At 45.6% G+C, this 26,524-nt stretch overlaps 1 protein-coding gene across 2 annotated transcripts in view; it reads left to right on the top strand.

Moving 5' to 3' along the window:
- Positions 1-558: 558 nt before the first annotated feature.
- Positions 559-26,524, top strand: part of ulk4 (unc-51 like kinase 4) — an 83,286-nt gene continuing 57,320 nt past the window's right edge. Inside the window, exons 1-19 of one of the 2 annotated variants that reach the window (XM_048261881.1) lie at positions 559-814; positions 1,273-1,458; positions 1,591-1,690; positions 1,910-2,049; positions 2,141-2,306; positions 3,176-3,277; positions 3,389-3,472; positions 3,569-3,644; positions 3,772-3,882; positions 5,428-5,525; positions 6,213-6,282; positions 6,772-6,838; positions 7,396-7,503; positions 8,191-8,251; positions 8,410-8,597; positions 10,784-10,830; positions 11,110-11,188; positions 15,769-15,876; positions 18,182-18,265. In XM_048261881.1, coding sequence (XP_048117838.1) covers positions 1,321-1,458; positions 1,591-1,690; positions 1,910-2,049; positions 2,141-2,306; positions 3,176-3,277; positions 3,389-3,472; positions 3,569-3,644; positions 3,772-3,882; positions 5,428-5,525; positions 6,213-6,282; positions 6,772-6,838; positions 7,396-7,503; positions 8,191-8,251; positions 8,410-8,597; positions 10,784-10,830; positions 11,110-11,188; positions 15,769-15,876; positions 18,182-18,265 — 1,827 coding nt within the window. In that variant the 5' untranslated portion in view covers positions 559-814; positions 1,273-1,320. The remainder of the gene's footprint in view (positions 815-1,272; positions 1,459-1,590; positions 1,691-1,909; positions 2,050-2,140; positions 2,307-3,175; positions 3,278-3,388; positions 3,473-3,568; positions 3,645-3,771; positions 3,883-5,427; positions 5,526-6,212; positions 6,283-6,771; positions 6,839-7,395; positions 7,504-8,190; positions 8,252-8,409; positions 8,598-10,783; positions 10,831-11,109; positions 11,189-15,768; positions 15,877-18,181; positions 18,266-26,524) is intronic. The other variant, XM_048261882.1, reaches the window with a different exon arrangement.

Consider the following 26,524-nt stretch of genomic DNA (forward strand, 5'->3'; position numbering starts at 1 on the left):
GCAAAGACGTTATATTCAGCCCGGTGCTTTTCCACGCTCCTCGCCAGAGCCCCCTGTAGCTCAATCTCCAAACTCACAGGCAACATGGACCATGACGTCACTCCCCCATCCACAGCTGGAGATTTTCCCATAGGCAGTAAAAGGGTTTTCCACGAACAGGTTTAAGGCCCATCCATATAAAGTGTTAAAATAATATGAGGATAAACCCCACTTGGCACCAGTGAGTTTAAGTGATTCGATTTATAAAGCATTTACTTAAAGAAAAGTGGGCAAGATCTTCAAGACTTCATCATGGAAAAAAAGAAATGTTACATACATTTAGTACAGCCGCACAATTCAAACAAATGAATAGAACTATGTATTGTCCTTAGAACTTCATTCACATTTCAAGCGCCAGCATGAGCGCTCTTTTTACGCATCGCGTCCCTCGATGTATCCTAGAAACCGATGGCACGGCTTAAAAATGGGGGTGCACTAACCTTTTTGACGACTTAAAATATATCACTTTACAGTAATCCGACTTTATATACAGAAATAATTATTTCTACCTTATTAATATAACTAATTTAATAGCGACGTCATAAGAAGACCCTCAAAAACATTCATATTTTTAATACATGTTGATTCCTGTACACCTATAACGAAACTATGGGCTAACCTTTCCTTGTCTGCACTGCGCGGCAGAACGATGGAGAATCTTGAGTGACTAACGTTACACCAAAGAAACTTGGGCAATGTTATGAAAGTACTCTTTGATTTTGTTCGTGAAGGTTGTCAACCCATCTGAATCTACAGAAATAACATACGCCTAAAGGTATGCTTAAGCTATTTTTGAACGAAACACACCAACAGCGTTAGTTCAGTGAAGTTTGTCACGTTTTTAGCAACCAACAGCTCGCTAGCTGGCCAGCTAACGTTAACGTTAACTATTAAGTTGTTACCATTTGACAGTTCATATAATTTCAAGCCTAGTAGTAGGCTAGGTAAGCTACCCCGATGCTATCAGATGCACCCAGCTAGTTACTGTCAAGGAGTATCTTGCAAAATGTCGATCACAGCATAACTTGGGAACTTGGGGGGATGCTTGCATCGCATCGCACATTAACGTTGACGTTATGTCTCTGCCATTTTAAAGTTTTTGTTGATAGCAGTTTGTTGTTCTAGTCTCCAACCAATAGCTTCTTTCTATTCCAGTTGACACGCTAGCTAGCTGACACCAAATTCGTCCAAACCGTGGGCAACGTTGACTCTGTTTTTGTCTTGTATTTTGAGGTGGACTAACCTGTCGACTCGTTGGTTGGCTAACAAGCAGTTTTGCTGATGGAGAATTTCATTCTATATGAAGAAATAGGGAGAGGAAGCAAGTCCGTTGTATACAAAGGTAGAAGAAAAGGTAGTATTCACTTTGTTGCAATTATTTGCAGCGAGAAATCAAAAAGACCCGAATTAACAAACCACGTAAGTAATGTTTTAGTTTAACTCGATTTAGGCCTACCTTTAAGATTATCTTTTTATTTATGTAGAAGAAATGTTAGGCCAAATGTCAAGTCTGTTTAGATGTGTAACTTTCCTCATCTGCCGTTTTGACAGGTGCGGCTGACTCATGATATCCAACACGATAATGTGGTGTCATTCTATGAGTGGTATGAAACCAGTAATCATCTATGGCTCGTTGTGGAGTTGTGCACTGGTGAGATCATGTTGTAATTCAACGTTATTAATTATTATAGTTAGAAGTGAGAATACTAATTAAGAATACAATTTTATTCTGATGAGTACAGTCTGCTGTGACACAGGAAAAATATATTTAGTCAGGCTACCTGTTTTAACATCTTTTATCATTTAAACTTGGGATTGTTACTCTTTACAAACAATGGCTTATCTGTTTGTTTGTTTTTTTCATCCTCAGGAGGCTCACTTGAAGCAGTTATATCTCAAGATGAATGTCTCTCTGAAGATGTTGTCAGAGAATTTGGAATTGACCTTGTCAGAGGGTTGAAGCACATCCATGAATCTGGTATCGTGTTCTCTGATCTCACTCCTGCTAAGGTATAGTGATCAACCTGCCCTCTTAGCTTAGTGGGTGCAAATACCCACTTTGTGTATCACACTGGGTGCAACTTCATGTCTTTGCCTGCAGATTTTACTGGATGGTCCTGGTACACTGAAGTACTCAAATTTCTGTCTGGCCAAAGCCGAGGGTGAAAGCCTGGAAGAGTTCTTTACCTTGGTCCTGTCAGCAGAACCAGGGGCTGGAGACAGCAAAGACACGGCCCTCAGTAAAAACATAAAGAATCGAATCCAAGGTAACATACAGTGGTGCTAGACACTAGAATTTCTAATTTTTGGAAAATATGCATAAGTATGACCTGAAATATGTTCAGCTTTTCATTTAAAGAAGCAAACGTGCTATAGGGAAGCTAATGGGATATGTATCCATAGAAAATATTAAGTGGCCGTAGTGTGAAAAAATGTGTACGCACCTGCCTCCAAAAAAAGGGGTTTGAACCCCTATAAAATAACGTCTACAATCTTAAAAATGATCAGTTTTTTAGTGTCATACAACAGTTGGGAGAGTTTTTGGCCCATTCCTTCCAGCAGAAGAACCTCTACTCAGATGTTATAGATGTTAGTGTGCAATGATGCCCTCAGTGTAACGGCTACACGGATGAACAGATAGAGTAATGATTTGTAGGATTACTGTATTGCAAGCACACATTTGGAAGAGAGTGTGACAAAACAAGCAGGAAAATTATAGTCATAGCCACTTTGTGTGCAGAATTCTGTAGGGGCTGTCTTGAAAGCACCATCAGCAAGCACACTTCTGACTTGAAGCACAAAGGGCTTTCACAAAAGAGACAGCCCATCTCTGGCTGTTTATCATGTTAGGAGCATATGCATACATCAACATGGTTATTTTTTCACATTGTGTTGCTTTTTTAAAGTTATTTTTAATACAGAAACTCAACATAGCCCTTTTAATTAAGCATTATGGAGTTTTGCTCTAAACAAGCACATCAAAAAAAGAATGCAAAACAACCAAAAGTCTAGTCTAGAAAGCTCAGTAGTACAGGGGGAAAAAAAAACTTTGTTGTTCAAATACATTGATGTGACATAAGAATATCTCATTGATCTGTTTAGTTAAGGATGCTCCCCTTCCCCCTCCCTCCTTCAGGTTCTCCTGTGTACCATGCTCCTGAGTCTGTCAGAGGAGAGCCCACCAGTGTCTCCAGCGACCTCTGGGCCTTAGGATGCATCTTCTACGAGATGTTTACAGGTGACATATACTGCCCTGAAACAGCAAACACAGAAGTGACCTTATTTGTTTTTCAAGATACATGTTGACTGACTGTTTTTCAAGATACATGTTGACTGATGCATGTTCTAGGGACACCTCCATTCTTTTCCGAGACCTTCGCAGACTTGAGTGACCTCATTTTACACGAGAACCCCCCAACACCAAGGCAAAAAGGTTAGAGTAGCAACTAGATGGATATGTCGGCAGGATCACTTTGTAAGTTTGTAATCTAAAAACTTTATTAAGAACATTAACCACTTCCCTTCACAGGAGCTGCCTGCTGTAAACTCAGCCCAGAATTTCAGAGCCTACTGACAGACTTGCTACAGAAAGATCCACAGAAGAGGTGAGCAGCGTAATGACTATCAATGTGTTACCAGGCTGTTTATGCTCGCAAGGAGGGCCGCCCTGTAATTTGTTAACAGTCTGTGCTATCCAGTGCCATGTCTTCATCTCCCTCTGCCTCTGCACAGGCTGTCTTGGGTGGGACTCCTGTCACACCCCTTCTGGAGGGGGGCGTTCTCAGATCAGCCTGCTTCAGAGGAGGAGGAGGAGAAGGAAGAAGAGGACTCCCTGATTTCCAGGTAGAATACTACTCTTCACTACTCTTCCCCAAGGACTTTCTCCCCATTCTGCTGTAGGCCATAGACAGTGTACTGTTAGCAGATCAGTTTGTGTCCATAGTAATTTCCCTGTTAATTTGCTGTTATTGTTATTTTTGTTATTGTTGTTGTTATTACTGTAATTTCTTTGTTCACTTTCTTTGTTCACATGCATGTCATTGGGCTGCGGTAGCCATTTTTATCATCTTTTCCATTCTTTTTTTTCTCTGTACTCCCTGCCTCTGATCCTGCCTTACGTCATACACTCCCCGAATGAGCAAACATGCTTTGCACAGACTGTTTGAACAGCCCTCACTCTGATGAACAGTGAGCTCATTGTTCTGCCCTGTGAACACGTCACTTAGCTGGGCTAACTGGTAGCACCATAGGTCCCCCCCATCCTGCCCAGTGGCCCTACCAGCTGGGTAGTCTTACGGTGCCTGATGCCCCGAGCACCTCATACAGCTTCACTGTGGCACGCTGCCTCGATTGGATGCCTCATCTCGTTTCCGCCCACCTCAGCCTGTTGCTGTTGGGGCTCTGAGAGGGCAAGGAACAAAGGGCTCACATGATCGGAACAAGGAGCCAGCACAACGCTTGCCCCGTAACAATGATTAGTGAGTCCTGTTGGCATCAGCAAAGGTGTGCGACCATTTGTCTACCTTATGTAACAGTGTGCCATTGATGTGGTTTCTCCATAGTCAGCCGACCCAGATAGCTGTAAAACTTCAGTTTGAGGCTCAATTATTCACCTGCACACAAAGCCCACTGAGCTGCCGTATGCAGTACCAGGCTCCATCCCATCCACTGCAGACTGCAGCACACTGTTGAGGCATGCACACACACCTGTCTGCTCTCTAGAGGAACAGGGGAGGCAAACACTCACATTATTACACACAGGAAGAGACAGGAGCTTGTAGGGATGTATATGGTGCCATGTTCTTTACCTAATATGTGTATACTCAGAATTTTGTTACATTGTCGTTGTCCTGTTTGTGCAGGATCTAGCTTTATACGTACAGTATGCATGATATACAGTTCTCAAAGTGACAACAGCAACTCTTAATGACTAAGGAGGTTTATAAAGTGCGTGTTCATTGTTAAAGGAATCAAACATCATATAATTTTTGCCCGTTATTGATTCTCTGTATCCAGGTTCATGCTTGTGAGTTGTATGTTGTAAATAATAGAATGGTTATAAAGGATAGTTGAGAGGCATTGACTGCCTAAAAGGATGACACCTGATACACCTTTTTGTAACTTGATAGAGGCAAGTAGTCAATTACATTGGGTGATTTGGATTTGGGAAACTTGAATCACAATGAATGGTGCCCCACCCCGTGTAGTGTGGGAGTTGTTGCCATACTGTATGCCATTAAAAGGTGGTGGATTGGCAAGCATATGGCACAGGGTGCTGGAAACATGAGCTGAGTCTGCGCTGCAGCTGCCTCTGTTTAGCGCCTGCGGGAAACTGAACCCAGTGGGCCCTCCAATACGTGATCTTATCTGTGTGTGTGTTTCCCACAGCCTGCATCTGGTGTCACTGGGGGCACAGGGATCAGAGGGGAGGCCCAGCAGGCTGCCGGGGCCAGGCAGCCCACACCTCAGCAAGTCGTTCACATTAGGTAATGGAGCATGCCTGCACACCAGCACGTAGTGCCACCTCTACTGTACAGCACCACCCATGACACTCAATGACCTTAAAGCTTAAAGCACAGCAAGTGAATGAGTTAGACTTCTGTTACAGTATTCCAACTATGCAACAGCCAGCAGCCTTTAGGGAGCGGGACGAGGACATGACTTGATATTAGGCAACACTGACAGGACGACGTGATGTGCATGAGCTATGTGCCATATGCAATCCTAGTCCTACGTGATGGACATGATGGGGGGTGTGTATGTGTGTGTGTGTGTGAGTGTGTGAGTGTGTGTATGGATGATTTACAAAAAGTCTCCCTGTGATCGTGTTCTACGTGCTAGTGTGTATCAGTGTGCATCCCGGCATGTCCCGCTGGATTAGGATTTAATCCCTTCATATAGTTCCCATGAAACTCTGAATGCTACCATCTCACTGGCTTTGTTACATAACTTTGTGCCTGCTGAAACATTTTCTGTCCTCATATATCATCCCTATAGCTTTTTTAAATGGATGATGTCCAGATTTGCAAAAAGGACAAGATGTGTCCATCACTTACACGGTCACACGGTTGCTGCCACTGGGTTAGATGCATCTGTGGGCTCTTGTGTGATGCCCAGTTTGAACAGCTGTAAATCTGTCTCTTACAAATAATGCTGTTGTCCTCTCTCCACAGATAGTGTTACAGAGTTCAGACCCAAGTCTGCCTTGGACGATGATGCTAGAGAGAATGTCTTTCTTCTCAGGTACTAGGAAAGGTTCCACGTTTGTGCATCCATCAATGCAGTGGCAAAACACTGAAATTCCACACACAGACTTTATGACACTTGACACTTTATGACACTTTACAGACACACACACACAGAATTATGAGGCACAAATACGGCATTAGAAATATTAAGGATACAATTGCAAGTCAGATTTAGAATTGGCTAAATACAGGTTAAGAGTCATTAGTTTATGTTGCTTTATAAAGAAACTGATTGAAAGTTTCTCTAGAAATGACCATTGTATTCACTTTGTTATCCTCCAGGAATAGATTGTTAGATTGTTCATTGTTAATGGTGGGAAAATGTGTAAAGAGCGTCCAGTAAACTCTGGTCATTATGTACTTGTATTCATGTCTGTTGCTTAGCTGTGCCAGGGCTTGTTTCCAGTGGCACACGCCACACAGACTGTATCAGGAACAACACGAGTGAACCCGGCTGTTTTTATCTGATCCCCCAACCCCCAAGCTCCCGCGCGACCCCGAGAACAAGCAGTGCTGCCAGAGAGCCGGAGAGCGAGACGCCCGCGAGCAGAGTGAGTCCTGCCGGCCGCCACACTGCCACACAGGCGCCTCACGCTGCCAGACCTCGGACACTACAGCTCTGCCATGCATTCTGAAAAGCCTCCTTGTGCTGGGGGAGCCTGTGGTCAGTTCAGGGAGCCAGTCTGTCATCGCTAATCATGACATGGGCCTAACAAAGGTCTCATCAGGCAGCGAGCCAGTGTAAACACAACTGCAGTCCATACATTTATGCTGTCTGAGGATTGTCACTGAATCGGACTCGGCTCTGCCAGCATCTCTTGTACTGTCAGTTGTTATCAGTTGGGCAATGTGCAGTCGGTCTGTGGGCAGTACAGTACCTCAGCGGTCTGGAATGTGCCAGAGTTTGCCCAGTTCACAGTTGGGCAGAGTTGTCTTGTTAAGGAGAAGGCGCCATCTACTGTATAGTTCAGGAACTGCCTGGAACTCCTGGATGGCCACCAGGACTGAAGCACGGTTTATGTTGTTAGCAGTGTAATACTTAATCAAGCTTCATTCTGAGTGTAAGGTTAATTACATGCACTGATACCTGTTGTCCACTCTTGTCCAGGGAGACGATGAACTGGTGTATGGCCAGACTGACATCATGTCCTACATTAAGGAGCTGTTGTACACGGACGCTGACCTGGCAGTCACACCTATCATAGATAATCCAAAGGTGAGCCGGTCTGAAGACCCCTGCCAGCCAAAAATGCTTTACTGATCAGTGCCATAAACAAGCACATAGCATGTTCTAGCACTGGAAGTACTAGTGCACTGTACCATACACATGAATGCATTATTACCTGAATTACACCTATTTGCAATATTTATTTTATTTTGTTAGTTGTTTCAGGAGGCCTAAATTACAGTTCCAAGGAAGAGAAACATTTTAGAATTTTAGATTTAGATTGAATTCCATTCTCTTACTGTGCAATGGTATCTGTGGATGCTTATCACTGTGGATACCAGTAAATACTTTGGTCAACAAACAAGCACATACTAGTGATAGGATCTAGAACAAAAATAATCACAGGCATCTTTAACATGGAACTAAATGTTGTAGGGAACTGGAATGCAATTCAGCTTTTATTATAATTCTAGTAGTTGTTTTATAACTGTGCTGGTGTGGATGTTTTGTGCATGTTTTTGTTTCCAAGCATTTCAGCCTTAACCCACATGCACACTTGATGATGCACGACATGTTTTTACATGACTGAACTTGTTTATGTTTAGTAGTTGTCTACAAAATATGGTAGTCTAGCTGTTGTGACAAGACTTTGTAATAGCGCAAAATATAAAGCTTAACCCTAGATCTAAATTTGGGCAAAGTAGTCACATTTTTAACATCTTTGTGAATGAACAGATTATGAAGAGTGCTCCTCTACGATTTGACTCAAAGACACTCTGTGTTCCAGCGTACTCAGGTATACCCACCCATCACACATAAACTCACATCGTAAAACTAACAAAACTACTCATCCAAATAAACAAATGCATAAAGTGCCTGTACACACATGTAGATGCATACTCATAGAGCCTGTCCCGTGCCCATGTTGAGCTGACCGTCAGTGTTGTGCTGCAGCTGAGAGGCTGGTGTTGCTGAGCCCGGAGGAGTGGTCTGCGTTTCTGCAGCAGCTGAGCGCTGCCTTGGAGGTGACCGACAGCACCAAGGGCTCCACGCCGCGCGCCAAACTCAACCTACTCAGCTACCTGTGCTGCATCACCCCCGGCAACCGCACCCTCACCACCCGCCTCATCAACTCCTCCCTGGTACAGTAGAGCCTGCAACACACACACACACACACACACACACACACACACACACACACACACACACATTCATGCCCACACATACAAAAGCATGAGGCATTCACATGCTGGGGGGTATGCTGTTGCAATACAACCTCCATGGCCTAAAGCCCCCATAAACACACACACACACACACACACACACACACACACACGTAGTGCAGAGTGGAACCTTGTCCTCTTGGCGGTGCGAAAAGAACATCTGTTGAGTTGGAGGCTCATGTGCCCCATACATTATTCATGCATCTACGATATATGAAACATTAATGATTCATTATGATACTGTACGGCCAAGAGGAGAGGGGAAAAAATCTCATGGCCAGCTGTCACGCTTCAATAAAAAGCGGCTTTATGATGCATTATGAATTGTTTTCAATTTATCAATTATGCATCGGACACATGGGTTTCAAAGGGAATGGTCTCTGAACTGACTGAGGCATCTTGTTGACTGCCCTTCCCTGCCTTGCGCTCTATGGCCAGTGGCTATACTCTCTGGGTCAATCATCAGGAGGGTGGTGTCCAGCGGAGGGTGGAGTGGGCAGTGCCAGGGTGGTGGCTCGCTGGCACGCTCCGACTGGCTCTGTTGAGAGGGAAGCACAGTAAGACTGAGACTGGCATGTCACGCTCCGACTGGCTCTGTTGAGAGGGAAGCACAGTAAGACTGAGACTGGCATGTCACGCTCCGACTGGCTCTGTTGAGAGGGAAGCACAGTAACGATGGGCTAATAGGCCCAGGAAGCCGATAGCCACAGCTTGGAAAACAAGCTTTGTTTTTCCTCTTCCTCCCGCTGACCTTTGATGTGAAACTGTAATCACACGGCAGGATATCGTATCAGCCGCCACATACTGCTGCTGGACGCATAGAGGAATGGGCTGAGATCTTTCTACCGGTGAAGTGAATACATTTCAGATCGGGGTGGGTAGTGTAGCACGACAGTTAGAGAGTTACAAGGTCACCTTAAGGAGAGAAAATGATTTACCTTTTTTCGTTTGTATTTGAAGAGTAATATTGAAATATTGAGTAGAAAGTCAAGATTTTAAGAATTCAGTCAAAATGTGAAGAATAAGAAGTATTTCAACTTAACTGATTAGACTTTATTCTCAACATTTCAACTTTATTATTTAAATCAGAATATAATTTTGAACAGATAATTATTATATTATATTATAAATATGAAATTATGAAATTATAATATTTTCATGATAAAAATCAGACATAAAAAAAAATCTTGTTCTCCTTAATGTGGCCCTAATTCTCTGCCGTAGTACAGTGCAGCACACACAGGTCTTAATGTTTTCTGCATTGGGTTTTCTCAGTTTGGAGTTTACTATAGTGTTCCCCTCCTCTCTGTGGCCTCTGGATGTTGTAGTTTTCTGTATGTCCAAAGTCCTCCAGGTTGAGTGTTATGTCCAGTCAGTAGATGCCCTTATGATTACCTGTAGCTGGTAATGCACAGTTTAACTAAGAGGTCTATAGTGTATTTTGGTTATTGTTTGTTAGGCATGGCTGTGGAACTGCAGGTGACCAACAGGTGGCACTGCAGTGATACTGCTGTTTCTGTAGTGTTGTGTGTTTTGATGAGCCCCTGGTGAGATACTACATGTACTGTGTGTATCTCATAGCAAAATTATTCATCAGATGTGTTTGACAATATTACAAATTGATATACTTCATAAATATGGAATTCAAGTTGGCAATATGAAGGAGCTATCAACAATATCAACAATAACATAGCCATTTTGTATAGGGCTGTTTCTTAGTATATTTGTGCATGAATGGGAGGCAATATATGTATATTTATATATTATTGTTTGTATTAATTTATTTATTTTCTGGTGCAGAAGTATTATAAACAACAGGGATGAAGTGTTTGATGTAAAGAAACAGTATGTAAAGAACCTATGAGACTAATAGCCTGTGTGTTTTGAATAGTAATCAATTTAGTTTCAATTTAGGATTAGAATCAGGAATAATTGTCTATTTTAAATAATCATGTCAATCACACAAAAAAAAATACGTACATTTTTGCATGTTTTCTTCCTGGTATACAGTATAGTTGTGATGCTTTTAGAAATGCTTCCAAATGATGTAGAAACGGCGTCCCTTTACCAGTAATAAACTAGTTCACTCCGCTTCTCTCTGGCAGTTCCCAGTGTTGACCCAGCAGCTGCGTGTGGCCCCAAACTGGGATGTGTGAGTATGATACTTTCCCTCCTGTCTGCACTGTGAGTAGAGGGGCTCTGAGAGGAGGCCTAGATCTGCAACACCATGAGAGGTCATGCTCATCAATAGCATCTCATAGATTAATAACTATGCATGTGTAAGAAAAACACTGGGCTGTTTGCCATTGCACTATTTATGTCATATAACATTAGGTATTCTGGTGGAGGAATTCTGAGGTGTGTGTGTGTGTGTGTGTGTGTGTGTGTGTGTGTGTGTGTGTGTGTGTGTGTGTGTGTGTGTGTATTACAGGAAGACCAAAGTGATGCGATTGCAAGGTCTGCTGGCTCTACACTGCACAGAGCTCAATGAAGACACGCCCATATCAGAGGTCAGTGTCCATTTACCATGTGGTACAACAGATGCAAACTCTGACACATCCACTCACACACACTCAGTTCCTCTCATTTGTTTAACTGCAGTTGTTCACTACCCCCATCAGACTCACGCACACTCCCACTCATTCCCACTCCACACAAGGTTCAGACTCACTGCCACTCACACATGATGTGTCTGATCGTGCGTCTGTGCAGTGTCTCTCGTCATGGCTGTATAATGTAGTGGGACCATGCAGGGGAGTTGTGCACCTGGAGGAGTAGGGGTTTTGGACACCCTTGGTGAGATGTACACAATTGATGTCCAGAGGTGGTTGTTGAAGAGACGCCATCCGTGCCACTAGATGCCACTATAGCACTTTCTCAGGTGGGCACTAGACTCCCTATAGAAACCTTAAAAAATGAATTTTGTTAAACCCAGACTTTGGCACTAATGAAGTCCAGTATTGGCATGAACGCGGTATCTGCTTCTTCTGGAGAAGCAGCGGCTCCTAAAGAGCGAGCCGAGCTACAAGTCTCTCCTGCCCAAACACGCTTACCAAAGCATTCACAAATCATCAAAGAGCTGAGCGCAGCCATTGTGGTTAATCATTTTCAAAAAACAGGATACTATTTGATGTGGGGATCCGGCGCCTCCGACCTTGATCCACGGCTTACATGGGGCTTGCCGGCACAGTAGCCGCTTACCCTTCTCCTCTCTGTTGTGAAAATGAAAAGCTGCCCGACAGGAGGGAGAAAGAGAGACAAGTCTCTACGAAAAATAAAATGGCGGCCGGTGACGCGTCGGCGCTGGCTGTTTGTCTCCCTTCTCTCTCTCCCTTCTCCATGGCACAATGGCTGCTTTCTCTCTCTTTACATTCACTCGTCTCTTCCTCCGCCTGTCACTTGTGACATGTTTTCTGCTGCGCTGCTATAAGTGCTGTGGACATATGGCTTAGAAGTGGGGGAGAGGAGCACAGGATTTTAGTGTGCTTGGTCTCGGCGGGGGTCCGACGCTCAGCGCTCTGCCTCTGTCATGCCGATTTTTGTCGCGCGGTCTGTTTTTGTCCAGTCCAAGGAAACCGACGCTTCCTGAAAAGACATTTTTATTTCTTTTCGGCCTCGCCTTGCCTTTGCCTCGGCTGTCGACGGCCATTTTGCTGTATGTGGGAGATGGACGGCTCCCAATGTCTGTTTTTTCTTTTTGCCAAAGCACGTTAGAGGACAATAGCCCGAGCTCTTTCTGGGTGTGACTGTATGATTGCGACGGCCTGTGCAGACGGCTGAGGCTGTGTCGGGCCCAACGGACAGAAGAGCCGGAGAGTAGAGAACAGAAGAGCATTGTGATGAGCCCAGCGCTGAGTTCAGGTTAGCGTGCGGCTTCTGAGTGGGAGCCCCATCTTAAGCCCTGATGCGCAGCCAGACTTTCATCTTCCACCTAGAACAGCAGCTGGAGGAGATGTCAGCCTAATTCACTGTCATGGCAACAACAGTAAGCAGCTATAAATAGTCCCTGTCACCCAGGGGCTTCAGACGGGGAGATGGGAATTACAGGTAGTGAGGAGAAAAGTTCTCTCCTCCTTCCTCATTCTTTCAGCCGCTCTCGCTCCATATAATCCTCATTCTCTTGTGTCTCCCATGACTGATTTGAGTGGGACTCTAATGAAGTATTAAATGGATTGTCCTTCTGACTGAGGCAGCCCCGTACTAGTCAGACACACACACACACACACACACACACACACACACTCTCTCTCTCTCTCTCTCTCTCTCTCTCTCTCTCCCCCCCCACACACACACACACACCACACACATACTATCCAGTCACCAGCCCAGACTCACAAATGCAGCTGTATTTCTCTTCAAGGAGTGGGACAACTAAAACAATCCACTGCCATTCCAAATACTATAACAAAGCAGAAAACCATCTTGTGTTCATCCATGATAGGGAAGCTCTAAATGTGCAGTCAGAAGTAGAAAGCCTGCCTCAGAGAACGGGGGGGTTATTTTAGATAGTTGTACCTCTTACAACATTAAAGGCCTGGCCATCAGAGTAGTATCTACCGCAGCCATTCACTGAGAGTTCCGTGTGCGTGTGCTACTGAACCACAGAGGCCGGGTGAGGTCTGTCGGGGCAGAGGATGGCCTGCCCTCACAGGGTCAGGGTCGGGGTCAGCTCAGCATCATAGCCACGCTGATCCTGCATATTCTCACAGGCCTTGGCCAGGGCACCCTGCCCAAGCACATACTGCTTCATGCACTCTGCTGTAGCAAAAGCCAAGAGTGAGATTAAAAAAGGGGAACAAATATTCAAAGTTACTTGATATCATAGTTTTAATTTCAGTAACATTTTTGAAGCTTCAACTGCTCATTAAAAATGCGAGCCAGCCTGGGTATCAACATCCACACACAAATATTTGTACACAGCATCAAATCATCTGCAAATCTAGACGTCTTTTGAACATACCATAAGTTTGGATACTAAACTGACAACAAACATTGCAGGACTGGATCATGATGAGAGGGAGATTTTGAAAGGGAATGTAAAGATATTGGCTAAGGCTGGTGGGAAGAGAAGCTCTGATCTCTCCTCTTGCCTTCAGCTGCAGGCTTTGTCTCTCTGTCATTCACCCGTGACTCACCCCATAAGCAGAAGGCCTGCTGTACTCTCTCTCTCTCTCTGTAACAACACTACATGGCCAGGCCATTCTGTGGAGGCCATTTAGAATGTACTGTAGTGGTCTTATTACCTTGCCTGCTGTTACTGTGAAGAATCTCTGATTTTTGAAAGCGGTGCTGTAGTTGTGGATGTGAACTCATAGAATCTACCTCCCATTATGAACACATGGAACACCTATGCCTCACAGGGTTTCCCCATGTGATTCCCCATTTTCCTTTGTCAAATCCTGAATTGGTAATGCTACATTCGCAACCCAATGTTCATCAAATACTTTCCTTCAAATGAAAGTAGCAATCAAACTGAATCAAGCTAGAATGCTAACAATGCAGTAGCTAATAAAGCATAACACATATCCCCTTTAGAGCAACTATGTTTTCTTATAATACACTAGTGTAAAGTAGGATTTAACCTCTGTAGTAAAAAAAACCCTCAAATCTGGTTATTTATAATAAACCCTAGTTGTGACCCTGCATTCTACAACAACTTTTTTTGTGTCTCTTCCTGGATTCTGAAACAAATGGGATGAGACGGATAACCCAGCAGGTGTAATACAAACTGAATGTAGTGCTGTCCTGTGACATTGACTCCATATTCATGACTAATCAAGGGACTTGATTACTATCCTTATTGGCTGCACTTGGCACCACCCTGGGAGATCATTAGGGGTTGTTCCATCCTGCCTCTTTAGTTAACGCAGCCCTGGCCAGTTCTCCTGCAGCATGTCCTATTTGCCCTCCGCTCTTGCCGGCTATCACTGCTTGCCATTACTGATCCCAGGATATGGTCCCGTCTCTTTGGGCAGTCTGACATGTTGGTCTGCAATCTCATAAGTAGACAATCACTGTCAAACGGCAGCAAACTCACAAGACTAGGCTTCATTATCCAAATTGTATTCTTCCCTTCGAAATATTGTGTCCATATCAGACTGCTATTTATTAGTTCACAGCTCTTTCCTTTTGCATGGTCTCTGTGGCAGACTCCCCCCTGAGTATGGGTTGTATTGATTTGGGTGTGAGGCTGTGCAGTGCACTGGCGGATGTGTGGGGTGGTGTGGAAGTGGCGCCGTGGCTCTGGTCCTCAGCAGTGCATCTCCCCATCTCTGCATGCGAGGCGTCCTCTCCCTCGGCGAGTCTCTCTCCTGCCAAAACACATCAAACATGGGCCGCAAACATCTGTTCCTTGCAAACTCATCATTTATGATGCTTTAGCGTGAGCGAAGGGAAGCCTTGTGTTTAGTGGGAGGGGATGGGAAGGGGAGAGGGGGAGAAAGTGTGTGAAAAGAGCGAGCGAAACAGAGACATGCCTATTAGCATAGCCCCCTGCTGAGAGAGCTGCCGCAGTGAGCCACACACACACACACACACACATCGATGTGCCTAGCTTACCAGTCATCAGATACTAATGACAGGGATGTGTGTGTGTGTTTGTGTGTGTGTTTGTGTGTGTGTGTGTGTGTGTGTGTGTGTGTGTGTGTGTGTGTGTGTGTGCGTGTGTGTGTGGGAGAGAGACTGAAAAAGGTTACATTGGTGTCAGATTGTGTCATTGTGAATGCTTTTTAAAAACGTGATAATGATAGCTTTGTCATGGAGCAGGCAGAAAGCACTCACTCAAATCTCTGCTGCAGCTCCCAGCAGTCTTCCATGGAGCCGTGCAGCTAGCACATTCTGCCTAAGCTAACAATCAGCAGCGAACGATTTCAAATGTGTACTTGTTCAGTAATAATGTAAAGTGGTGTGTGTGTGTGTGTGTGTGTGTGTGTGTGTGTGTGTGTGTGTGTGTGTGTGTGTGTGTGTGTGTGTGTGTGTGTGTGTGAGAGAAAGAGAGAGAGGAGAGAGAGAGAGAGAGAGAGAGAGAGAGAGAGAGTGTGTGTGTCTGTATGCTTACATGATTACATGTGTGTGTGTTTCTGTTTTACAGGCCGTGGCAATGTTCACAGAGCTGCTGCGAGAGAACTTCAGGAACAGCAAACTGAAGCAGTGCCTTTTGCCACCACTAGGGGAGCTGTTGCATCTGATTGCTTGTCAGGTAGAATAATACACTACCCCTTCTGCAAACCCAGACTCTTTTTCTGTCATTTCTAGCTCTCTTCGCCTCCCTACCTTCCTCACCTACTTACTGATATATGTATTATACATATTTAATGTGTACACTCTGCATACAGAATTTACTCACATCATTTTATAAAATGCTTGCTGCAGATTTCAGATTGCTGCTGACTTATTAATATATCTGTCACTGGATAGGCTTGTTTGATGGGTGTCAGTTTTGTTTTTAAGTTGTAACCTGCATCATATTTTGACTGCCTAACCAGGCCGTTCTGCAGAGCTTCTGTGTTTTTCACAAAGCTGTTGTTGTGGAACTATATCACTAAACATCACAAAGAAAGTGTCGTCCTTGACTTCTTTCTCCTAGACGCAGGTCTGACTGACCATCCATTCTCCCTGCTCCTCCATGCATCTGTACTCACAGAAAGGCACTCCCGAGAGCTCATTAGCTTTATCGCCCAGGCCACGGGTTTGTTTTTGTTACGCTCATGCTTTGGTATGGCTAATGATTTTGGTTTGTTTGTTATTGTTTAGCTGCTTTTGTTTTGCTCTGGCCACACAGCCCATGTGTGAGTCCCTGCGGGGGTCCCACTCAGCCTGCTATCTCCAGCATGAAAGCCTTCGCATCGCTCTGCCTCTCTGTCCAGCCCTGCTCCATGCAAGATAACGCATTTAAATAGACATTGCCACACCTGATTCGTCCCATGTCCCAGAAAATCCCATCAAAGCTAGTGTATAGCTGTGACGGACTGAAGGTCAGGCATTGAAGGCGTACACAATCACTTTTATTGAATTTGGAGGCTGTCGATGAAAGCTTCACTTCTCCTTTCTCTTTGTGTGTTGGAGAAGCTCTGAAGTGAACTTTCAGCCACATTTAAGCATGATATTGCCTTACCACAGGAACGAGCAAATATGCTGATGGCCATAGGAACACTGGCACAAAAACATTACCACCATGACGTCCACATTAGTGATGACCCAATGCTACAAAATGCCACATACGGCTTAGGCCCAATATATGTCTCTGTGAGCATAGTTAACCTGAGGAAGCTGTAATGTTTATTTCTGCCACCAAGCTACTTCATATCCAGGCTTTGTCCTAAGCAACAAGTAGAACCTACAACCAAATGTGGAGGTCATAGAATTGATCACAGAATCTTATGTTAGTTTTGTGTATGGGCCTTAGTAAAACTTTTGTGAATGTAAAACTGTACAATAGAATTGTGGTTAAAATCCATCATGGAGGAGGACAACATCAAATAATTTTGTGTGTTTTGTGTGTTGTTGACTGTAAAATCAGCAAGGCCTTTGAGTCTGGGTAGTCAAGTCATGAACATCAGTTTTATTAAACTGATTAGCAGCACATTTTTTTGCGTGGGCTTGTGTTTGGAATATATCCTGGCTGTGTAGGTAGCTTTGCCTAATTAATTCTTTGTAGAAAATACAGGCTCTGTTCAAGAGCATAATCACAGCTAAAATGAGTCCGAGGTAGCTGAGCTGAAAAAAACTATTTAACTGCTCATCACTGGTCTGGTTTGGAGCCCTGTCTCTGGTTAGCGTTATCCCAACACCCAGGAACATTGTTGAGATTGGTCCTATGCCAGTGCAGCTCACACAGTGCTTTTGCTTCCAGACGCTGTAGCAGCTCTTCTGTCCATCACTGCTGGACAGGCCACTTTCTGCCCTCTCCACCCTGGAAAAGCAACACTTTCCTCCTCCCTAATAGCTACTGCATCAAGCATGTGGGGGATGGAGAAAACACACTTGTACATTATTCAGAAAATGAATGATAATGGACTGGGCACGCGGTGTGGGTGATGCACATGAGCAGTGTACAAAATAAGCCAGCTGAGTAGGAGAGCAGACCTTGAGAGCCACGCAGACCTTGGTGTTGGGATGCCTGCTTGCATGTCGAGTTGTGGAGCTCAGATGGTGGAGACAAGCTCATGTTACACAACCCACCTCCATCACAACTAGCTTCCTAATTGGTTGGTGTTGAGCAGAGGCATCTTCCATACCTGTGCTGGGAGCGAGCACAGGAGCTTATTTACCAGCGCACCCTGTTTGTTTGTTTAGCCTAATTATGGGGACTTGTGCTTTGGGTTGCCCCTAATTGTTCTCCTAATGAGTCACTGTGCGAGTGCTTGCCTTGCCTAGCATCTTACCTCTGCCTCTCTCTCTCTGTCTATCACTCTCTCTCTCTCTCTCTCTCTCTCTCTCTCTATCTCTCTCTCTATCTCTCTCTCTCTCTCTCTCTTTGCCTCTCTCTCTCTGTCTCCCTGCAGGAGGAGAAAAAAGAGCACCCAGGAGGATTGTGGGTCGTTCCTGCTGCTGCCTACACGGTGTTAATGAGGTGCCTTCGGGAAGGGGTAAGACTGCCACGCTGTCCTCCTGTGTGTGTGTGTGTGTGTGTGTGTGTGTGTGTGTGTGTGTGTATGTGTGTGTCTGTGTGTGTGTGAGGTGGGGGTCTGCGCGGTAATGATCCCCCCAGCCCCTCCAGGCATTGTTTGGCAGCCATGAGTGGAGGGGGCGAGTGGAGAGGAGAGGAGAGGAGCGGAGAGCAGCAGGCTCTCTTGGTCGTCAGCAGCACACAGCAGCACACAGCAGCAGCCCCGGTGACCTCGCCTCCACAGCCCTCAGTGCTGGCTCACTCTCCTGACCGCTCTCTGCCATCGCTGTGCTCCCTCGGAGAGGAGCAGTCGGGGAGGTCCGCTGCTCAGGAGAGGGGACGGCTCCTGGGACTCGGCCAGTATAGATTTAAGATTAGACAGGAGAGTGCATAGAGCAGCCATGACACACATGCACATGCGTGCGCTTTTAGGAGCGCTGGATTTAGAGTTTTCAAGAAGAAGAACACTCAATGATGAACCACAGTGTGATCACACAAACCAGCGTGGTCAGATGTCATCCGCTGAATTCTTTTCAAATCAAAAGAGAATGCAAAAGCAGAAAAAGTCAATATTAAATATAGCTGCAAGCAGCAATGTGGGGGCCAAGCAGTGCGCTATAGCAGGAATGGCGTTGCCATGACATGAAAAAGCACTAACAATGTCCTTGTGCGTTCTCACAATCAGCTACCATGTCCCTGGACTTCATAGACCAAAGAGTTGCTGAGATGTGAGCTCAATTTGTGTATTACAGCACCCCTAGAGGCCAAATGAGACCACTTTCCTTGCATGTCCTCACAATCAGCTACTTTGTCTCTGTATTAAGTTTGGACTTCATACATCAAAGCGTTGCTGAGATACAAGCTCACTTCCTGTATTGCAGTGCCCCCTATAGAGGCCAAATGATGCCAATTTCCTATTGAGTCATCACAATCAGATACCAAGTCCCTGTACCAAGTCTGGACTTCATACATCAAAGCGTTGATGAGATACGAGTTCACTTCCTGTATTGCAGCGCCCCCTATAGAGGCCAAATGATGCCAATGTCCTAGTGCGTCCTCACAATCAGATACCAAATCCCTGTGCCAAGTTTGGACTTCATACATTAAAGCGTAGCTGAGATGTTAGCCCACTTCCTGTTAGGTGGCATCATAGCCATGTGTGATTGGCTATCACGGGCAAATAAACTTGAAATTAAAAAAATTGACAAGTATTGTTTGTGCGGCTCGGTCAGAAGATCATCTCCATCAAGTTCCTTGAAAATCGGATGAAATTTGTAACCGCTGAAACTTTTCATAGAGTTTGTATTAAATCCAATTTGGCGGAGATCCAATATGGCGGAGAGTGATAGGATTGGGGTCGATGAACTCGGGATGGTCCAAGGATTCAGATGCTACCTCAATTGTGAAAATCAGACAAAAGAGTCAAGGATCACGCGCATGAACGCATGTCCAGCATTGAACTGGTGGTGGCGCCAGAGTGTTCAATATATATGCATAAAAATTGCTGTGAGTGATTGGGACAGTGTCCTGACTAATGGTATCGAGTTTTGTTATGTTAACTCAAAGCGTCACGGAGATGTTAGTCCACTTCCTGTTTGGCGGCTTCGTCACCATATTTGATTGGCTGTCACGGGCAAACAAAATTGAAATTGAAAAATCTGGCAAGTATTGTTTGTGCGGCTCGGGCAGAAGACCATCTCCGCCAAGTTCCGTGAAAATCGGATGAAATTTGTAACCGCTGAAACTTTTCGTAGAGTTTGGACTAAATCCAACATGGCGGAGGTCCAATATGGCGGAAAGTGACTGGATAGGAGTTGATGAACTCGGGATGGTCCAAGGATTCAGATGCTACCTCAATTGTGAAAATCAGACAAAAGAGTCAAGGATCACGCGCATGAACGCATGTCCAGCATTGAACTGGTGGTCCAATATGGCAGAAAGTGACGTAATAGGGGTCATTGAACTTAGGTCGGCCCAGGGATTCCAACGGTGCCTGATATGTGAAAATCGGACGCACCGTTCAATGGTCACATGCGTGAATGCAATCCAGGTTCGACCCATTGGTGGCGCTAGAGTGTTGGGCATAGAGTTCTGGAAATTGGTGAGAGTGATGATGGGACAGTGTTGAATCAATGTGCCAAATTTCATAACTTTAGACCCAGCGGTTAAATTTTCGGCCAGATTTTGACCTGTTGTTGGCGCTAGATGGCTGGGTTTAGAGGTCCGTAAATGAGTGTGAGTGGTCAGTGGAGGTCCCAAACTTTCTGCCAAAAAAATCTGCACTTTTAGCCAGGTATGTTCTATGGGCTGCCATAGACTCCAATGGCAGAAGTGTAATAATAGGAAAAGCTAGTAACTCAATGGGTGCCTTCGCAGCTTCGCTGCTTGGCCCCCAATAATACACATACACATTCAGTATAAAAGTAGTACAAAATGGCAACCTTTAAACGTTTTAATTCATTTCAATTATCATGGTTCTTGCCATTGAGTTGGTGTTATATCATCAATCATATAACACATGGCAATCATAGTAAAAAAAAATAGAATTTGTTCTCTCAAACCCATTGTATTTGGCCCACAAATACAGTGAAATACCAAAAACATAGCCCAAACACTGAAATTAACATAATTAATATGTTTTCACTTTCAAGTTTTTCTCCACTCATCCAGAACTGTGCAGGATCACATATCCTGTGTTAATATTTTTAATGCATTAGATTTATACTGAAGTCATTATTAGGTCCACAGTGAGAATACTTGGATGAGTTTTTACATGTATTTGAGAAAAAGTGGTGGTGGTGGTTTTTCACAAGTGGTCGGTAATGAGTATTTGTGTATGAGTATTTTTTTGTTGTTTGTATTAAGTTATGTTGATTAGTGTGCTGTGTGTGGTACAAACTATGTGCTCTGTGGTTCTCCTAATGAGAAGGTTTGTTGATTGGCTTTCTTTTTAGCTGCACTGAGGAGGTGTGTGTCTGTGTGTGTGTGTGTGTGTGTGTGTGAGTGTGTGTGTGTGTGTGTGTGTGTGTGTGTGTGTGTGTGTGTGTAGAGCAGAGCAGCAGTAGTGGGGACCTGTGCTTTAATCAGAACTCGGTAATCAGGCAGAGCTGATGCCATCAGCAGGAATGCATTCCTGGAGCCCTGGTGTGTATTAGCTGACACGGTGGGTTGTGTGTAGGGCTGCCACTCAGGGCTCGGAGTGGAGACAGACATCACCATAACATCATCACAGTGCTGACAGTAAAGAGTGCAGGGGGGTGTACTGCTTTTCAATCGTATCTCTTAGCCCAGAGGAATCACACGTCTCAAATGGCTCCGTTTTCCTGATTAACAGCAACTCCACCAAAGATGATCATCAGATATGAAATCAAGCGTGGAACGCTAAATGCAAAGTACTGAATTGAGAAACACTTTGAAGGCAAGCAGAGTAGTTTGAGTTTGAGTTCACAAGTCATTGAGCCACACTGGTCCTGGGCTTTGGGTTCTGTGATATGAATAGCACAAATGAGCGGATAAGGCTGCACGCTGGCACCTTTAGTTTGTTTGCTGGTTGAGGGCCTCTTGGAGGCATGAGCGAGAGGAGCCTCCGCAGGGCCAGGGGAGCCGGGCTGGGCTGTGTTTGTGCTGCGCTGGGCTGTGCCCTCTCCTCTCCTCCGGTAGCTGGTGCCGGCCGGGCCAGGAGCAGACGCACAGGGAGATGTCAGGGCTCGGCGCTTGCATGTCAAGGGCAGCAGCAGCAGCACACCGAGCACTGCTGGAGCGTCTAAAGGGAGCGGAGGAGAGAGGAGGAGAGAGAGCGAGGGGGAGGAGGAGAGCGAGTGCATGAGAGAGAGCGAGAGAGTGGAGGGGGGAGGGTGGCAGAGAGGGCAGCACGCGAGTGCTGTGGAGATGGAAAGAAATGCGTGAGAGGGGAGGGAGTGGAGATGATGGGGCAGGAAGGAGGAGAGAGAGGGGAGGGGGTGGAGATGATGGGGCAGGAAGGAGGAGAGAGAGGGGGGGGAGTGGAGATGATGGGGCAGGAAGGAGGAGAGAGAGGGGAGGGAGTGGAGATGATGGGGCAGGAAGGAGGAGAGAGAGGGGGAGGGAGTGGAGATGATGGGGCAGGAAGGAGGAGAGAGAGGGGAGGGGGGGGAGATGATGGGGCAGGAAGGAGGAGAGAGAGAGAGGGAGGGAGTGGAGATGATTGGGCAGGAAGGAGGAGAGAGAGGGGAGGGAGTGGAGATGATGGGGCAGGAAGGAGGAGAAAGGGGAGGGAGTGGAGATGATGGGGCAGAAAGGAGGAGAGAGAGGGGGGGTGGAGATGATGGGGCAGGAAGGAGGAGAGAGAGGGAGGGGGTGGAGATGATGGGGCAGGAAGGAGGAGAGAGAGGGGGGGGGTGGAGATGATGGGGCAGGAAGGAGGAGAGAGAGGGGAGGGGGGGTTCACATGAATATTTGTCTGAGAAGAAGCAGGAGGGGCTTCAGGAGTGTGTGTGCGTGTGTGTGAGCGCGCATCTGTATGCGAGTCCATGTTTGTGTGTGTTTGTGTATATATGTATGTGAGCGTGTGTGTGTGTGTGTGTGTGTGTGTGGTGGTTGGGGGGGCTGCTGTTGAGGTTGGTATACCTCTGTACAGGGCTGGGAAGAACAGTGACATAAATGACATATATGTGTTTATACGCCCATATGCCTAGGGGCGTATAAACACAAACACACACACACACTCTCTTTCTCTCCTTCTGTCTTTCCCTCTCTTTCTCACACACACACACACATGCACATAACTGACAAAGCAAGTCCATAAAACATTTATCAGGCTTCTCTCCTCCTCATCATCCTCCCTCTCCCTCTCTCTCCCTCTCTCTCCCTGTGTCCCCCATCAGCTGTTCCACTCCCCTCCTCTGCTAGCTGACCCCTCGTCCCCTCATGGTAATATCCAGCTGCAGCAGCAGCGCTGCTACAAGGCACAGTGAGGAGGAATACCTCTGAGTTTACAATGAGAAGTTTACACTTCACATTTGGATCATTCTGATAGCCTTTTTTTTACTTTGTGTTGATTTGAGGGTTAGGATTAGGTACTAGCCACTAGAAGCTCTTGTTGTTTGTGTGATGGGGGTCAAGTGGTTTGTGTTTATGGACAGGAAGTTGTGAGAAGGTGCAAATTGATAGCAGGGTTGTAATAGTATAGTAGTAGCTCCTTATAAAGATAAATAACATTTCAGGAGTATGTTAATACTATAGTCATCTGAGAGACTTACTCTACCTATAAGCCAGACACTTGAAATGTAGTTAAAAGCTAGATGAATCGAATATCAAATACATGTTTTCTGTTTTTATTTTGTAAACAGATTAAAGCATATTAAAATGTTTTCCCTGTACAGCTTCATGGCTACGTCTGCAGCTCTTTGTGGTCCCTTCTTTACACTTGTCTGTCGTCACTGTCAGCTTTCCCTTTGAGGGTTTGGTTGTTCCCAGTGTGTTTTGCTCACCTCATGCTAATAGCCTGGATGTAGCACTCACACATCCGACCAGTCCCCTAGTGCTGCTTGCAATCCATTGCAGACCAAAGCGGCGGGCCGTGTGTGTGTGTGTGTGTGTGTGTGTGTGTGTGTGTGTGTGTGTGTGTGTGTGTGTGTGTGTGTGTGTGTGTGTGTGTAGTGTGTTTGTGAGTCCATTGAAGGCTGCATTAAAGCGGGCCTGATTGAGCTGTGAGGGGCCCAGATGAGAGCAGGAGGCGTGTTTCTAATGAAAGAGCCGCCTGCCACTCCTGATTTACTCAGCCCCGCACTCACGACCAGGTGTGCAGGGCCTTCAAAGGGACACAATTACACTCACACATCCACTGCCAGCGGTGAAACCACAAGAGACGCTTTCAAAACACACACACGCACACACAGTGACGCACACACACACCACACACACATTTAGGATTCGTACTAATACGCACATAGACGCATGCACGCACGTCTTAAAAAGGGATTAAAATAGAGGCTGTTAAAAAAAACAGCCTGCTAGACTTCACCCTCTCCCAATTTGCTACAGTCTGTAAAACGGACTAGATGTTAGCGTTCTTCCACCTTATTGTTGAATTGGGTATTTTACTCGCATTTCCTCCATGTGCTGGTAAACAAAATGTAATTTGTATTTGTGTTCCGTGTGTAAGTTGAAAATGTTCATGAAATAAGGCCAGACTATGTGTATGGCAGAATGCACAATGAAAAAAAAAGCATGTGTTTGGAAAGGGGCTTTCATGCACACCCATTTAATGAGGTGTTGTTTTTAATTTGGCAAAGTTCTCTTCCCTCCCATGCAAATGTGTGTGGAGAAGAGCTTTAGCTTTGTGTGTTGTGCAGTGGCTGAGCAAACAGCACTCCCCTGTGAGCCAATTAGATAGCTGTCCTGTTGCATGTGCCGGGCGCCTACTGCTGAAATGCCGTGTTCTGGTGGACAAAAGGTGCTGATGTGTGGATGTGTGTTTGGGTAATTGTGCAACCACAAATGCGCCTGTCTGCTGTGTGCTTGCAGCCCATCATCTCCTCTCTGTGATCCCTGTAGACGGTGTGCTGTAAGCTAATGGCATGTTTGCTGGTTGTGTTGGTTGAGCATGCGCCTATGCCCTGCCGCAGCCTCTAGACTCTGGCCAGGTGAAGTTCATTGGATCATCACTCAGAGAACCTTCTGGAAAACCCTCATTTGCACATTGTATCCATTCCAGAGCTGTGTCTTAAACAGCTGACTCAGTGTAAGTATTCTGTCCCACCTGCATCATGAGTTTGAAATGCTCATCTCTCCAGCACAAACTTTGGCGCTATGCTGTGGGACCACTCTCTTTCTTCTGGGTCTGTCTCACTCTTGACCGGTGCTTGTGCAGCCCGCTGCTCTGTGGCTATTCCCACGTATGCTCAAGGTCCTCAAGTCTGCTTAGTCTACTTGTTTTCACACAGCCAGATCTGGCTCATCCATGCCTGGAGGCATCTCCACTCCGAGTCAGCATGTTGTTTATGTGATGGTGAGGGAGAGGTGTGTGTGTGCTGCAAGGCAAGGCAGGTGTGTGTGTGCAAGCGGCATGCGGTGTGCGCGGCGCAGGTGTGCGCGCAATGCGTGTGTGTGTGTGTGTGTGCGTGTCTGTGCGTGTGTGTGTGTGTGTGTTGGTGTGCGTGTGTGTGCGCGCGTGTTTGGGGGTGGTGGGGAGGTGGGGGGTAGTTAGCACTACAGGGCCCTGGAGGATGGAGTCCTCACCCCTGCCTGCGCTCTCTTGCTGTTATTGGCTGCCGTTGGCTCGTGTGTTTGTGTGTGGGTTTGGGCCGTGCAGTAATGGAGCAGCACAGCACAGCGCTGCAGGATAGCTGCACCTTGTAGATCAGCTCATTGCTGTGGAGCCTGTAGCATCCCAGAACACATGGTGTTTTTTATTATTGTTTTTGGTACTTAAATACAGGCACTAAACTATCACTCATTATTTATCTGCCTTAATACTTGCTCTTCATGCAACTCCATTATTTCACTTTCTCTCCCCCTCTCACCTTCTCACCTTTCAGATCTCACCGTTTCCTCCTCAGCTTAGGTGTTAGCCCATGTCTAGTGCACCCTCAACTGTGTGTGTGTGGATGTGTGTGTGTGTTTACATACATTAGCAGACGCATCATGCAATTTTTTCTGGTTAGTGGGCACCATTTTACCTATACAGACCTAGTACAAATTAGCTTTCTGTGAGTTATAATGCAATGTTGCTAAAACAGCTGTTGGATATTACCCATCCAATTAGCTTGTAACTGAATTGAATATCAACAGATGACACATTGTGATCAACTAATGGCTGTACTCTTGTGTGGCAGAAATGATATCAATTAATTACCAGAGTTATTGATAATTTTGATGCCTTGTGTGGGGCAGCCGTGGCCTACTGGTTAGCCCTTCGGACCTGTAACCGGAGGGTTGCCGGTTCGAATCCCGACCAGTAGGCACGGCTGATGTGCCCTTGAGCAAGGCACCTAACCCACCTAACCTGCTCCCCGAGCGCCACTGTTGATGCAGGCAGCTCACTGCGCCGGGATTAGTGTGTGCTTCACCTCACTGTGTGTTCACTGTGTGCAGTGTGTGTTTCACTAATTCACGGATTGGGATAAATGCAGAGACCAAATTTCCCTCACGGGATCAAAAGAGTATATATACTTATACTTACTTATACTGTAAGCTCTTAATTAAACTGTCAGAAAACAAAAGCAGATTCATTTGAATCTGTTCACTCCTCTGTGTGGTC

The sequence above is a fragment of the Alosa alosa genome, chromosome 13 (assembly GCF_017589495.1).
Source record: "Alosa alosa isolate M-15738 ecotype Scorff River chromosome 13, AALO_Geno_1.1, whole genome shotgun sequence".
In the NCBI taxonomy this organism is placed as follows: Eukaryota; Metazoa; Chordata; class Actinopteri; order Clupeiformes; family Clupeidae; genus Alosa; species Alosa alosa.